At 36.1% G+C, this 15,011-nt stretch overlaps 2 protein-coding genes and 1 pseudogene across 3 annotated transcripts; 1 reads left to right on the plus strand and 2 right to left on the minus strand.

The window, feature by feature from the left end:
• Positions 1 to 32: 32 nt before the first annotated feature.
• Positions 33 to 2,889, minus strand: LOC143626370 (laccase-11-like; annotated as a pseudogene). The gene is made up of 5 exons (XR_013152415.1): positions 2,764 to 2,889; positions 2,251 to 2,401; positions 1,951 to 2,174; positions 1,741 to 1,869; positions 33 to 1,085 (listed from the first exon to the last, which is right to left on the minus strand). The product of XR_013152415.1 is annotated as a laccase-11-like (transcript).
• Positions 2,890 to 5,587: 2,698 nt separating this feature from the next.
• LOC143626420 (tubby-like F-box protein 5) lies at positions 5,588 to 8,220 on the plus strand. Its single transcript, XM_077096524.1, has 5 exons — positions 5,588 to 5,701; positions 6,086 to 6,471; positions 6,569 to 6,656; positions 6,768 to 6,897; positions 7,491 to 8,220. Exons 2-5 carry the CDS (start codon positions 6,121 to 6,123, stop codon positions 8,119 to 8,121), a joined length of 1,200 nt encoding a protein of 399 aa, XP_076952639.1. The 5' UTR covers positions 5,588 to 5,701; positions 6,086 to 6,120; the 3' UTR covers positions 8,122 to 8,220.
• Positions 8,221 to 10,844: 2,624 nt separating this feature from the next.
• Positions 10,845 to 15,011, minus strand: LOC143626421 (U-box domain-containing protein 5-like). The gene is made up of 6 exons (XM_077096526.1): positions 14,883 to 15,011; positions 14,602 to 14,787; positions 14,349 to 14,456; positions 12,903 to 13,945; positions 11,466 to 12,222; positions 10,845 to 10,978 (listed from the first exon to the last, which is right to left on the minus strand). Exons 1-5 carry the CDS (start codon positions 14,937 to 14,939, stop codon positions 11,466 to 11,468), a joined length of 2,151 nt encoding a protein of 716 aa, XP_076952641.1. The 5' UTR covers positions 14,940 to 15,011; the 3' UTR covers positions 10,845 to 10,978.

Below are 15,011 nucleotides of genomic sequence, written 5' to 3' on the forward strand. Positions count from 1 at the left end.
CAAATCACACGTTTGTTATATGTAGTTAGCGGTTAGCACGGTGGAAGATCATTAGGCGGAGGACGGACCGCTTGGCCTTTTCCGGAACCGTCCTCCACCACAAACGCGGTCTTCAAACCCCACCCAGTATGCAACTCCAAATGACAGTGGAAAAACCAAACACCTGGGTTATCGGCTCTAAAATGGATCGCCGACCAACCGCCAGTCGGAACACCAAAGTATTCCTTTCTGGTGGGTCAACTAAGTTGTACTTGGCCGGATCCTTAACAGGGTCAAAGTTCCCGACACCCGTTCCAACCACAAAGAAGTTGAACCCGTGAAGGTGAAACGGGTGGGACTCAACGCTCAGTAAGTTCGTGTCTTGGATCACGAGTTCGACTGTCGAGTTGAAGGCGAGTTTACTCAGTCTGGTTCCGTGTGAAGTGAAAAGGTTAGCTGTCAAGGGTGCACCCGTGTAGTTAAACGGTGTCGGTGGCTTATCTGGGAAATCGAGTGTAAAAACCCCGTTCATCTTTGAGTAGTGAGCTTGAAGAAGCCCGGTTTGTGGCATCACAAACATTATGTTGTTAAGTGAAGCCGAAAGCCGGGTCCCGTTGATACACGTAGGACATACACTCTTTCCTAGCCCGACTGTGAAAAACAGCTTCCGGTCGACTTTTAACGGGACATTTGCAGGAAAGTTACGAGTGTTCAAGCTTCGAAGCTTGTTGTTATATTTTAACGCGAATGCGGTGTCGTTTGGTGATGGTAGTTGAGGGAGTGATGGAGAACCGAGTTGGGGACGCCTTTGTATTGTAGAATTGCCGTGGCTGTTTTGTTGTCCACGGGGATCGGGACATCTTGGAACGGGCGGACTGCCATGAAGTATCGCCCTGGACTGCTGTTAGCGGAAACTAAAACGTTTGTTGTTTGTCCGGGAGCGATTAGTAGAGCGGAGGTGATGAAGGGTTTGGTGTAGACCGCATCGATCTCGACCACCGTCATGTTATGGCCCGCAATGGCGAAGAAGAGCTCGTCATTGAGTGCAGCGTTTGCGATCCTTAGAAGGTATTTTTTACCTGACTCGACTTCCATCGCAAACGTATCTGAAAAGCCCGATAACTATCTTTTAGTTATATGATACAATTTGTTACATGTGGCAATTTCTGACACGACATGAAAATAGATAGGTTTGGGCTATCAAATCTAACCCGTATAATAAACCAATCATGGTTGGGTTGACTTGTATTTGTATAATTAAACGATTCATGTTCGTGTTGACCTGTTTATTTAAACAGTTCATGCTCGGGTTAACCTGCTTTACCCATTTTATTAAACAGGTCGACCCCAACTTGTTTAACCGATTTAACCCCAACCCGTTTAACCCATTTATTACAACCCGATTAACACATTTACAACGTGATTATTACTCGCCAACCCGTATTTAGTTGAATAGGTTCAATTGACCTTTTTAACTAAACAGTTCATGTTTGGGTTTACCTATTTAATTTAACCATTCGTGTTCAACACCTGTTAATGATTTGCGTTAGGGTCGACCTTTTTTACACCCATTTAATACAATTATAACAAAACCCACCAACCCGACTAACAAATTTACAGCTTGATTATTACTCGGTTTGTATTACTTGCCAACCCGTTTGACACATTTAGTTAAGTAGGTTAAGTGACCATTTTCGGGTCACAAATTCAATATCAAATTGTTTAACAAGACACAGTTGTCAAGCCTGCAGTTTATCTTACGTTTTTCGGAGCACGGGAATAGGGGACCGGGTTTGCCATTGATGGTGTGAGCATCAGACTTGTTGGGTGGTAAGCCCATGGCATTCCCCTGCTTCACAATCTCTTCCACATCACCATGCCACCATTCACCTTAAATCATATACATGAATATTTTAGTAATTTTGGTAACGAAAACCTCAAACTCGATCTGTAATGTAGTAAGCGTTTTACCGAAAACCAAGACTTGTTCGCTATCGGGCTTTGGAAACGGATATGAGGTTCCTTGTTGGGGCAAAATGACAATAGCCAAAGAATGTGAGCGTGCCACCACAACGTACCTCTTTGACCCGTAATGTTGAAATCATAAACATAGCTACTCCCGGTTTTGATCGGGCATTGTGTTATGTATGCGGGCCCGTCTGCCCATCCGTTGGCGTATTGTTTCAACCCGTGCCTAGATATATATAGAATGGAACGTGTTAATAGTATCGTTATGAGAACACGGTATGATGCATAATTGTGAAATCTATCAATGGATTGACATGTTATATTGTGCGTGATTTGAGACGTTGATGATGACTCTATCGCCTTCTCGTGCGTAAATAGTTGGTCCGGGAAACATGCCGTTTACCGTTACAATTGGCTTCGCGTGACACAACCGACTCACATTGCTCACTTGTACCTGTTCGTGAAATGTTCAATGTCGAAAAACAAATTATCAAATTTGTTAAGAAAAGATAAATGGTTAAATAAAACTTGTTCTTAAGGAACCCATTGACATGGTTCGAAACATGATATGAAAATAATCAGGTTTTGATGTGTTAGGTCTAACCCATTTAATAAACAAATTATGTTTAGGTTGACATGTTTAACACGTTTAGTCAAAACTGATCGGTCTGACAATATGTTTTAACTTCTAATAAGAAGTTTATAAGATCAACATATCAACCCATTGACGACCCGTATAACCCACTTATTACAACTAATGTCGGGTTTGTTCGATACTATTGGCACCCGTAGACATGAAGTGACTCATTGACTCACATCAAACTGATACTTCTTGGTGGCAGCTTCCGCCTGAAGGCAAACGAACAACACAAACCCAAAAACGAAACGATGCATGCAACCGTTTAGGCCGGAGAAGAACCCCACGCCACCACGAGACGCCGTTTTTTATGATGAATGAAGAGAGAAAGATATTGATATGCAAACATACAAACATGTGTATATATACATGTGGGTGCTTATGGAGATTAGGTGAAGGAGGAGTGAGTTAGATGTAAATGAAAACTTGGAAGTTAAATATGTGTAGATGAGTTAAGTTTATGAAAACAAAAAAGAAAAAAGAAATATATATATATATATATATATATATAAGTTTAATGTTGTAAAGTTTCTATATTGGGAAAGATATATGGGATGTGAAGATGAAGATATGAAGAAGAGACTCAGAGAGGTACAGAAGACCAACTCCATTGCTAGGCTTACCAAAACTGTCTTACCATAGCTTGGGATTAATCGTTAAGCAAAAGTAATATATTTATCTATCCTTATTTGTGTGTCATATTTATTCTAATAATTTTTGTTTGTTTGGAGTGTAAGTTTGAAATATCACACGCTAAAACGGGTAGTATTTATTTAATAGTATGTACTTTATTTCTAACCAATAAATGTAACTTCTTTTTAAAATGTTTTTACAATATAATACTCGAGGGAAACATGGTAATAACTAAATATAAGATGTGGCAGTATGCAAATTGATAAACTCATAAAGTGAAGATGTTGCATTGTAAATATTAGTTGTGGCAGTATTTATGCAGTGTTAACATCATTTAGTTATCTGTTGTTTGTTTCTTTAGAGATAAAATGTCTGCAGTCTGCGGACCACATCTGCAGATATTTGTAGCAAAAGAGGTGGACCAAACCTTTGCACTCTGCAAGAAGAAGACTGTTTGTTTTTTAACGTCTGCAGGCTGCTAAAACTTTCAATATAAGCTCTATACCAAAAACACAAATTATCCAGCAACAAGTAAAAATATATAAATCCAAATTTTATACCTCTGAACTAGCAAATTATAAAACTTACATTATACCTCTGGTAGGCTTGGTTGTTACCAAAGTATATGTTATGAGTTCAAAACTTGTAATAAGAAATTTTTTTTCCCTTAACAATTGCAATGAAAAGGTCACAAAAATCTCGTTTTGATTTAGGCCTCTATATTCGTTGAGCCGGCCCTGTGGTAATCTAATGGTATGATTTCGTGTTTAGAAAAACGGCCTAAAGTACCAAAACCGAACCGTTTTGGACAATTTGGCTGACATAGCCAACCTGGCTAGTGTGGTTTAATTTCTTTAAAAGTCATAGTTACCGAATCACTAAAAAAATCCCGTAAAAACTAGCCGAATATAACCAGAGCATTGACAAGGATCCATTATCTCTACTATATATAATACGCAAATTAAGACACTTAGGATTTAAAGGATTTACAAATATTATAACACATGGTACAAATACCAAGCATAATGAAGAAGGACAATATAGTTTTAAAGCATATAAATATCATATGTAATTAAAATTGGTTAAAAATAGTGACAATTTTGATCCCTTAACTTTAATCATATTTTGTAAATATAAACAATACTTACAACTTTAACCCTAATCTTTTATCTAGACATTCTTTTTATTTTCATTCCCCCCCCCCCCCCCCCGCTATTTTTAAAGGGCCATAACTTTTTTATACGTTAATATTTTTTTAAAAGACATTGCACCATATAAACGAGCATTTTATTATCTTTAAATTGAGTATGATATTGCTATAGTTTTTTCAGTTAAAAAACAACATTTTACGTAAAGATATTTGTGGTCCGGTTTTGATGGTTTTTAAATTAAACCGTAAGCTAGACCGTTACTAACGTTTTTTTGTCTTCGAAACAGAAAACCAACCCCTTTGAAAATTGAAAATTGGCTAGCCAAAAGTTAAAGAAAAAAATCAACCGTGAAATCAAACCAATTATATGTTTGAACGGTTTCACGGTTTCAGACCAGGTGATACTAGACCCCGTTTCCCGCTGCAGCGCGCTGGCACTCGCCTAGTTATATTATTAAGTGACAACTTGTCAAGTTTAATTTCTTAAGACTTTGGTCACAAAAGTTTGGTGTATATATTGTTTAACCCCTCAACTTTAGTTATAAATTTTAGTTCGTCAAACATTTGTCACCCATCTTTCACATATACACATTTTAACCCTTCAACTTTAGTTTCACATATTTACCTTTTAATCTCTTAACTTTCAACTTTGATGATAAAACTTTTGCCCTTTCATCATACACTTTTGTTTTTTTCCACTCTACTTAGCTAACAAAACTTTTGTCACAAAACTTTTACCAAAATAAATCAAACGCTCACACGACGCAACGCACTTAGCTTTCGAGCATGTAATACATTTAACCTAGTTAGCTCGTGACTCGCTCGAATAAACTAGCTAAAAAACTTGATTTGAAACAAGCCAAAATCGACCCAAGCTCGGCGCGGGTCATGGCTCGGCTCGTTTAACTTAAAAATCGAGATCGAGCATAGCTGAGCTGCCTGCTTAATTTCGACCTCGAGCTCGAACCACCCTGGCTTGACTCGTGAATAGCCATTCGTGTAATGCATTTAACCTGGTTCCGTTCGGATAATAATATCTTGACTGGATATATTCAAACACACACAGACAGCACGCGCGGTGTAAGTAATGATTTTACAGTAGTGGTAGGCCATACATTTTGTGCGAATAATCAATCAACTTATTAACAACATCATCTCCGTTCACTGTGCAGATCACATTTTAATGGCCGCCACTTGATTCACAGAGCCGGAGACCACGGCGGCGATTACGGCGGCGATGCGCTGATCAAATCTAGCCATGAACTCAACCGGATCTTCATCTACTCATTCAACCTAACCCTAATTTATCCCCAATTTCATCCAACGGTCACAAGGTATACATTACTCGTAGTTTACTTCTATTCAGTTCGATTCACGTCTACAGGTTACGTTAATTTTGGTGTATACGTGTTATAGGAGACTAATTCAACGGAATTAGGTTAAAATATTATTATTGAATGAAATTAGGTCAAATTTGGCAATTGAGTTCACACTTTACAATATGTAAAGTCAGCTTTCCGTATATGTGTGCGAAGATTCACCTCAGATCTATCTGGTAACATCATAAATTGGCTTATATTATTATATTATTCATTATTAAGACCTACAACTATTATTATTATTATTATTATTATTATTATTATTATTATTATTATTATTATTATTATTATTATTATTGTTGTTGTTATTCAAATTCATTGAAATAATATTATTTCTAGGTTTTCTGCTTAAGGACCTGTAAGTTGTAGTCAAGATGTCGTTTAAGAACATTGTGCGAGAGCTGAAGGAGATGACGGATAGTATCGGGAGCGTGTCGAGAAGAAGAGGTGTTGAAGGTAAGCAGTGGAGGAACTGTACTCGATCGCATATTGCGCCTGATTTACCGCAGATGGATGATACGGCAGAGAGTCGGTGGGCGCACTTGCCTCCTGAGCTGCTGCTGGATATTATTCGTCGGGTGGAAGAGAGTGAGACGTCTTGGCCGGCACGAACTGTTGTGGTTCATTGTGCGTCGGTTTGTAAACCGTGGAGAGATGTTACTAAGGAAATTGTTAAGACGCCTGAAGAATGTGGAAGATTAACGTTTCCCATCTCATTGAAACAGGTCAGATTTTATAATTTGATATTATGATAAATATATGATGAATATCAAAGTTGCTATTTTCATAATTCTGACGTTATCTTTTTAACTTGTGAAACAGCCCGGTCCCCGTGATGCTCCAATTCAATGCTACATAAAAAGAGATCGAGCAACTTCCACTTTCCGTTTGTACTTTGGATTGACTCCATGTTAGTAATTATGCATTTCTTTTAAGTGTTTTCTTGATTGTTATGTGTTTAGATGATCATACATGAAGTCATTAACTGCATCTTATTAGTTGTTTGATACTTGATTTACAGCTGAAGATGAGAGTGATAAGTTATTATTGGCTGCGAAAAGAACCCGAAAGGCAACAAGTACAGGGTTCGTGATTTCTTTAGTGGCGGATGATTTTTCACGAGCTAGCTCTACATATGTCGGGAAACTGAGGCAAGTTTTGGAAACTATGCCTGTAAACGAACCAAACGAACACGGACAATTGAAAGTACAAGGTTTCTTGTTCGTGTTCGTTTATGCTCATTTTTTAATAGTATAAACGAATGGTTCATGAACGTAAACAAATGAACATAACTAACAATATATGAATGAGCATAACTGAGTGAACTCCAGTTAAAAGTAAATGTGAACATCAATCTGTCGGACCTAAAAGTATTAGTATAACTAGTCTAAGTTGTAGTGGGTCTGATAATTTAATGAATATATAAATGATTGAACTTAAATGAACAAAGATAAACGAGTTTTCACAAACATAAATGAATGAATGAGACATGGTTTATGTTCGTTTGCTTATAACTAAATGAACAAAAAGTTCCGTTCATGTTTGTTCGTTTATTAAATTAACAAACTTCCTGCAGGACGGTTCACAAATTTTGAATGGTTTACAGGTCTCTTGGCAACTAAAAACTCAATTTATATGCATCTTAAAAGTTAAAATCACTGCTGGATTTTTATTATTTCTGTTAATTAGAAGGAAATTTTCAAATTTAAAAAATCTTGATTATTAAAATCTTATTTTGTAACAGGTCTAATTTTCTTGGAACCAAATTCAGCATCTATGATAGCCAACCACCAAATGATGAAGCATTTCAAGCTAATCACAGCCGCTCAAGTCGAAGATTTCACACAAAGCAAGTATCTCCTCGACTACCAGCGTGTAATTACAACATTGCCACTATCTCCTACGAGCTTAATGTTTTACGTACACGTGGGCCCAGAAGAATGAACTGTTCATTGCACTATATTCCCATTTCATCAATCCAAGAAGGCGGGACTGCCCCAACACCAAAATGTTTTCCACAAGAAAACCTCCCAGTTTCATCATCATCAACATCATTAACTTCGTCATCACTTTCAGTGAAAGAAAATGACCATTTGGTCCTTAAGAACAAATCGCCAAGGTGGCATGAACAGCTACAATGTTGGTGTTTGAATTTCAAAGGGCGTGTGACAGTTGCTTCGGTTAAGAATTTTCAGTTAGTGGCGTCTGTTGGTTCTTCTGATAATGTGTCTGATGCAGAGCAAAACAAGGTGATTTTACAGTTTGGGAAAATTGGACAAGATATATTTACAATGGATTATCGGTACCCGATTTCTGCTTACCAAGCGTTTGCGATCTGCCTTAGCAGCTTTGATACAAAGCCAGCATGTGAATGACAAGAATGTTGTTGTGAGTTATTATATGATGTCAATGTTGTATTTCTGTAAAAGATGATATGATGTTGGATGTAGTTATGATGAACATGTGCTTTGTAATTTAAACTATGTGGTTTTCCTTGTTTAGTGTAATTTTGTTTGATATTTGTATTCGGGTCGGTTCTATGATTAGCTAGTTTTGAAAGACTAGGATTTTGGAAACTAATTTCATGAGATCAAAACATGTTTAGACTTTCTGACAGAGATTAAAGATGTGAATGTTCTTGGTCAATCATGTGATCATGTTATGTATTAAGTGACTTAAAAACGTTGGTGTGGGTAAATTATATCAACAATGGTGCGAAATTATACACATAGTTGCGTGTTATTATATACACATGTTGAGTAACCATAAACACATGGTGCGTAGTTAATGCGTGGGCGTGTGATTATACATGGATTGTGCAAGTTTATTGTGTCAAAGGGGCTTTTTTCTATAAGAACTGCCCTTTATCTCTGCATATTTGTAGGCGCATGTATTGGTACATAAGCCAAAGTACCAATTCAAATGTATTGGTACATAAGCCGAAGTACCAATTCAAAACACTGTCGTATTTATGTTGGTGTGTCTAAAATTTTATGTTCAACCGGTGGGCTGGGTCATCTCTTACAGGTTTCTACACAAGCTGGCTCTTTGTCGCCTTGTCGGGTTGGTTTAGAGTTTTAAACCGGTTCCAGTTTGAAATGTTTTTTCATTCACCTATAGTTCAAAACGACATCATCATCATACGAATTCAAAAACCCATAATTTGAGATTGCTTGTACAATTAAACATGAATTCGTATTAATAATTCAAACAAATTGTCAGAAGTTTACCACAAGAATATGTGATGCTTTTTTACTTAATACTATATATATGTATAAACAAAACTCCAAGATTCGCGAAGGTACTCATGATAGATTGAAGACCATAGTCCATCTTGCAAATAACACATATCAATTACCGCATTCCTTTTCTTCCATTTCACACCTCTGTACACGATCTTAACAAAAAATATTGGATGTAACGAAATTAAATTTTTTGGTACATCAAGGTTCACTATTTCTTTCACATGTATACGATCTGAAAAAGAAAATTTCAAGAAGGATGGTTTGTTAGTGTTGACAACTTGGAACATATAATCGGAGCCCATGTATGGTTAGGCGTTGGCCATTGGGACAATGCTGGAGTGGTTAATGGGGAATTAGTGAATTACTTTAAATTTTGAGATGCTACAATAATGGTCGCTTTCTATTTCTATTTTTCAATGTTGCGTAAATTATGACTCATGAGAATCATAAAATTTTAATTCGAGATATTGGTTGTTTTCAAACGGGACCACAAAAGCGTGTTTAGTCTAACGCAATTTTGATTAAAGATATATGACACATGGAATAGAATTTTATACGAGTAGTAGAGAGAAAAAGATACTATTAAAAAAAAACATATTTTCAGTCACATTCAAAATACATTTAAAACAATAGGTTTACACAACCACACAATTCTTGTGATTAGTGATTCAATATTTTTTTAAACCATAGTAATGCATGAAAGGGAAGACTCCCAAAAATTTTGTTTTATTTGATTTTTGTAACAAAGGGACAAAACTAGAAAATGGTAGGCTATAATCAAAACTCTCCAAGATTCCATGACAAATCCTTTCTAGCATTTTGGGTTATAAGTGAGCTCAGCCCGAAAGGGACACCCCACGTAGGATCCATGCCCATGGAACACCGTCTCTTGTTTCGTGAGCATGATGTGAATGGGTGTTTTGTAGAGCCTGTCATTTATATAATTTTTTAAAATATATATTTAATAATTATTAATTAATATATAAAATTTTATAAAAATAAATAAATAATATATTAATATACATAATATTATAATAGAAATATATATATATATATAATTGTAATTATATAAAAAATAATTGATAAATAGTAAACGAGCTGAGCTCGAGCTTGAAAATCTACTCACGAGCCGAGCTTAAGCTTTGAAAATAGAGCTCGAAACAAGCCGAGCTCGAGCTCTGTATGAGTTAAACAAGCCTCGGCTCGTTTGCTCCCCTAAGGCTGACAACAAGCGTGAATGCAAATCAAACTCATCCTTAATTTTAACAACTAATGAATAGCCTTCATCTCACCCGCTTCTTTTTAAAAAAAAAAATAAATAAATAAATAATTGCAAGACTGGCTCACATTCACATGACCATTACACACTTTAACGTGCGTGAAGGGAAACCAATCCGGCCTAGTGACGCTTACATGGCATCATCTTGCTGATCCGAAAATCAATGCCATTGAATGCTGAACATATAAATAATACATAAAAAAACAAGTATAAGATACTACAAAGCACTTGCCTTTCATGTCTACCATAAAACTTGGTCACACGTACCACACAACCAAAAATGAAATATTGAAACACAGAACACAGAATGTGAGTTTAGATAATATAAAATGTTAACAAGAGCCTGAACCAAACAAAACAGTTCATCTTCATGCAACTCCTCCAAAAATCTTACAAATGAACAACCTAAAAAACCTTATGTACAAAAACTAAATAAATCAACTAACAAAACCAGTTCAGTTCTTCATATGTCTACATACTATTATTAGTTCTTATAAGTAATAAACAACTTTGTACCATTTACAAATCTTTACACAACTCTTTCTAGCTTACATCGGTAGGACGAACCATGACACTTCATCTGACCTCAACTTGGATTCTACTAATATGCACAAATGATTGAACTTTGAAAACCTGAAGAATACTGGGAGTTCTTGGATCAAACCATGTAAAACCGCCCGTTTTATTATAATAAACGAACTACGAAACCTGCAAAAACCATGGCAGTTCTTGATCAAATGAACATGGTTAAGTGACGAAGCATTTTGAATCATTAAATCTTTTTTACCGACGATTTAACGTTATAGCAATACACATAGCAAAATCATAGTATTAGTTTTGAGGCAATGGCGGATCCAGCATACAAACGGGTGGTTCCCCGGAACCACCCGAGTTTCGAAATAATAGTGTACGGATATATAGAAGACGCGTAGGAACCACCTTATAAATTAAGAGGGAACCACCTAAAAAAAATTCCTGGATCCGCCACTGTATTTGAGGTTTTAATGTTTTATATAGAGGGCCCAATAAATTTTTCAGTTTTATACTTCCCAAAAATATGCCCCCCCCCCCCCGGCAGTTCACTAACCGGTAACACTGGTGGTCCATGGAATGGATGGAGGTTAGTTTTGTAGTTAAAATGACCAAAATACCCTTACATTAAAAAATTTAACTATTGAAAGTAAAAGATTCTTACCTATACTTTTCTTTTTGGATTTCGCGAAATTAACGAAAACTTGGAAAACATCCGTGAAGCTTTAGAACCGGTCTTCTTCTCTGCCTGCAGACTATTCAAATCCTTTGAAACATCATAAACCGGAGCAGCAACAGGTTCTTCCACATAATCTACAAGCTCTGCATCTCTCAAAAGCCGAAGCAATTCAAGTGCTATAGCTTTCCCTTTATCATTTCCATTAACAGAAACATAAACCAAAGAAGGAATCACACCTTCATCCATCACTAAATGGCAATATTGAATACTTTGAGAACATAACGAAAGAAGAATCTCACACGCCTGTTCTTGTTCCTTACAACTTTCACTCTCGAGAACTTTAGCAACAAACGATATGCACCCTTTTGTCTCTGCAATTATGCTTTTATTATCTTGACTTCCACATAAGTTAGTCAAGATTGCTATGCAGTATATCGAGAGTGAATCATCATCTTCAGAAAGCGTGACAAGTTTAGGTATTAGATCGGAAGAAACGACTAAAGAACGAACGGTTCTTGTTGAAGTCAAGTTGTAGAGAATCTTGAGGGCCCGTGTTTGACTTTCTCGCGGTTGAGTGTCGAGAATCTTGACAATATGAGTGAGGGAACCTGAGGATGCGATTTCAAGTCTACAGTTTTGGTGGGAAGATAACTCTTCTGTTATAGCAAGAGCTTCTTCTGTTACTTCTGATTCAAGAAACTCGGATATTAACCGGTATGCATCTTCAGTCAAGTATTTTATACTCCTGAAAACAACAAAACCAAAAAGTTTCAGTTATTTTTAGTTTGCATGAAACGTGAAGGCAAAAAAATATATTGATAGTATAATTTATATGAAACTAAAATATTAATAATTATAAATCCACTTTCTGTCTACAAGAAAAACCCAAATAATAATTTAAAAAGTCTCCATTTTCTCTTTAATTTACTCAAAATTGGAAAAGTGAAAGCAAACAAATTCTAGAGTAAATTAAAGTTTTCGTCCTTTATATTTATACCAATTTGCAGGTTCTGTTCCTTAGCTAAAAACATTACAGAAATCATTAAATAAAGTTTTAATGCATAGCGTCCTTGATGAAGGAGCATCCGGTAAATTAAGTCGGCCCCGCCCAACTGTTTATTTTTATTTATAAATAAGGTAGTTAGGTCTTTTGTTTAGTTAGTTGGTTATTTTTAATAAAGAATATGTAAGCTTTAAGCTTGTCAGCCGAATCATTCGGTTCAAATCGTTTGAATGAAATCATTGTGTTCTTGAGCCATTTTATTGCTAATCGAAACTGCATCAGCTACCTTATTATTTTTTTGTATAATGCCAATTTTTACCCTCTTTACCAAAAAAAAAGAAAACCCAAAAAGTTTGAATCTTTTTTTAATTGACACGACACCCGAAAGAGAAAGAAAATGTCAAAATATTATCAAGTACCTTGTGCATTTGTTAACCAAAAGTTTCAACAGCAAGCATCCAATCCTCTGAGCTTTCACGTCGTTTTTGTCACGGGCGGTCATCAAGAATCTCACAACCGATCCAACCAGATTCTCACTTATAATCAAGTAACAAGCTTGATCGTCATCTTTCAAGCGGGTCATAAGATCTTGCACAAACTTGCATTGAGACTCCCACGGAAGCGAATCATCAATTTCTTGAGGTGATTCAACATCAAACTCACGAGTATCTTCAACAACCCGACTGTTATCTAAAGAACTTAACGATATATTACTGTAATCAACCGGAATTTGAAGACTGTACATAGAAGTCAAACTATTAACCGAAGAAGTCGAATGTTCCCATGTGTTAACATTACTTGATATCTGAATAAACGGATCATGGACCGTTATTCCATTAGTTTCACACCATTTTGAAATCAAATCCTTCATGGAGACATTTGATATCAATGAATAATTTGCTAATTTCCTTCTAGTCTTTGGACATATATCATGACCTTCATCAAACCATTTTTGTATCCACATTCTTTCGAACGTTTGACCCGAACTAATAATAACAGGATCGTACATCACCTTGAGAGAAATCGGGCACTTGAACTCTTCAGGCGGTGCACCAAACATATCCTTTTCACGGTCAACACGAAAGTCAACTGTTTGGGAATGGTAATCTTGACTTTGCTCAATGTTATCGGTCTCTACATGTCCGGATGCAATGGACTTTCCATACTTTTTAAGCAAGTCAAAAAGGTGTAACAAAATAAGCTTCTTTTGTTGTTTGTTGTTACCTTCACTAATTTCTCTTATAAGTTTCTTGATGGATCTTCGTTCGATTAAAAGTGCCTTTTGAGATGTGATTTGAAGCTTTTGAGCAGCTATTTGAATCCACTCGTGAGCAGAACTTGTTTCTGAACGGTTTCCGTTTCGGTATGCTTCAAGTAATGATCTAATAGCTTTCCCGGCTTCTTCTTCTGACGGGTCTAAATTAAGTTTGACCACATGAAGCTCCCCAATTATTTGAGAGATCTGCAGGCAATATTTTAGAGCAAAAATATTATATTTCATATTTGTTTCGAGTGCTTAAGTAACTAACAAAAACAAACACAAAAGATTATATTGTTAAAAGTATATACTTTCTCACTTTTTTTCTTGAAAAAGTCAGTCAAGATAATTTTGGACTTTTTGTCATACAAAAGTCAGTAAGCATGTCAATAAAACATGAAAGCGTCCGTCAAACAAATTCTGCCATATGAAATTCTCTACACATGTCTGGAATACATGTAATTATGAAAAAAAGTATTTAAAATGATGACCCATTTGATGAAATGACATTGAACTTTTATGCACAAAAAGCTTATAGAATCTTATTTTGAGCTTTGCTAGATGTATAATACATATTGTTTTTTCAATATCACATAAATCAACCAACCTTTGATGCAAGCATCACAGGAACCATGCCTTGATTCTGGCTCAAACTCTGTTCCAACAAATTCTTTGATGTTTTACATCTCGACAGAACCGTAGTTCCTGTCAGCGCCTGCATATATCCAAGATCATTAAAAAAATAAAAAAAAATAATAATCTTTCCACAATAATAAAAGTCAAAAAACATCTCAAATGCCAAAATAATAAATTCCCAACTGGCATGTCATCTAAATATACAATCTTTTTAACACACGTACCATGTATAGCTTGCTCGACTCACAACAGTCATGAATCAACAATTTGGCTTTATCAAGGGCCTTAGTTAACAAGCAAAGCGACTGGATCCCGGATGAGCATCGAGGCCTTGCAGCTTCTATTTCTGGGAAAATCTTATCAATCCGACCGACAATCTTTATTAATTCGGTGCACATAACCCTATGCACCTGATATCATCAACACATATCATAACATATGAGCTCGAAACTCGATAATACAATGGTAAATTACATAATTAGTCATAACTAGCAAGAAATTGTACCTTGATGTCACTCGGTGACGGTAACTTCACCACAACTTCAGTTTCATCAGTCCCCATTAGTATACCAGAGATACCTAAATCCTGCAACAAGGTTGAAACCTGAAAGATCAGTTTTTTCACCAAATTCTT

This window comes from Bidens hawaiensis, unplaced genomic scaffold (assembly GCF_021521415.1).
Source record: "Bidens hawaiensis isolate Kalapana, Puna unplaced genomic scaffold, B.hawaiensis_p1.1 tig00004357_1, whole genome shotgun sequence".
Taxonomy (NCBI): Eukaryota; Viridiplantae; Streptophyta; class Magnoliopsida; order Asterales; family Asteraceae; genus Bidens; species Bidens hawaiensis.

What these genes read in the sequence shown, in the direction of transcription:
- LOC143626420 (XM_077096524.1), top strand. Translation starts at nt 6,121, where the DNA reads ATGTCGTTTAAGAACATTGTGCGAGAGCTGAAGGAGATGACGGATAGT. An exon ending in TTCCCATCTCATTGAAACAG is followed by an intron (nt 6,472 to 6,568) that starts GTCAGATTTTAT and finishes CTTGTGAAACAG; the next exon opens with CCCGGTCCCCGTGATGCTCC. An exon ending in GTACTTTGGATTGACTCCAT is followed by an intron (nt 6,657 to 6,767) that starts GTTAGTAATTAT and finishes CTTGATTTACAG; the next exon opens with CTGAAGATGAGAGTGATAAG.
- LOC143626421 (XM_077096526.1), bottom strand. Translation starts at nt 14,939, where the DNA reads ATGGGGACTGATGAAACTGAAGTTGTGGTGAAGTTACCGTCACCGAGT. An exon ending in CTGTGATGCTTGCATCAAAG is followed by an intron (nt 13,946 to 14,348) that starts GTTGGTTGATTT and finishes TATTGCCTGCAG; the next exon opens with ATCTCTCAAATAATTGGGGA. An exon ending in TTGGTTAACAAATGCACAAG is followed by an intron (nt 12,223 to 12,902) that starts GTACTTGATAAT and finishes TGTTTTCAGGAG; the next exon opens with TATAAAATACTTGACTGAAG.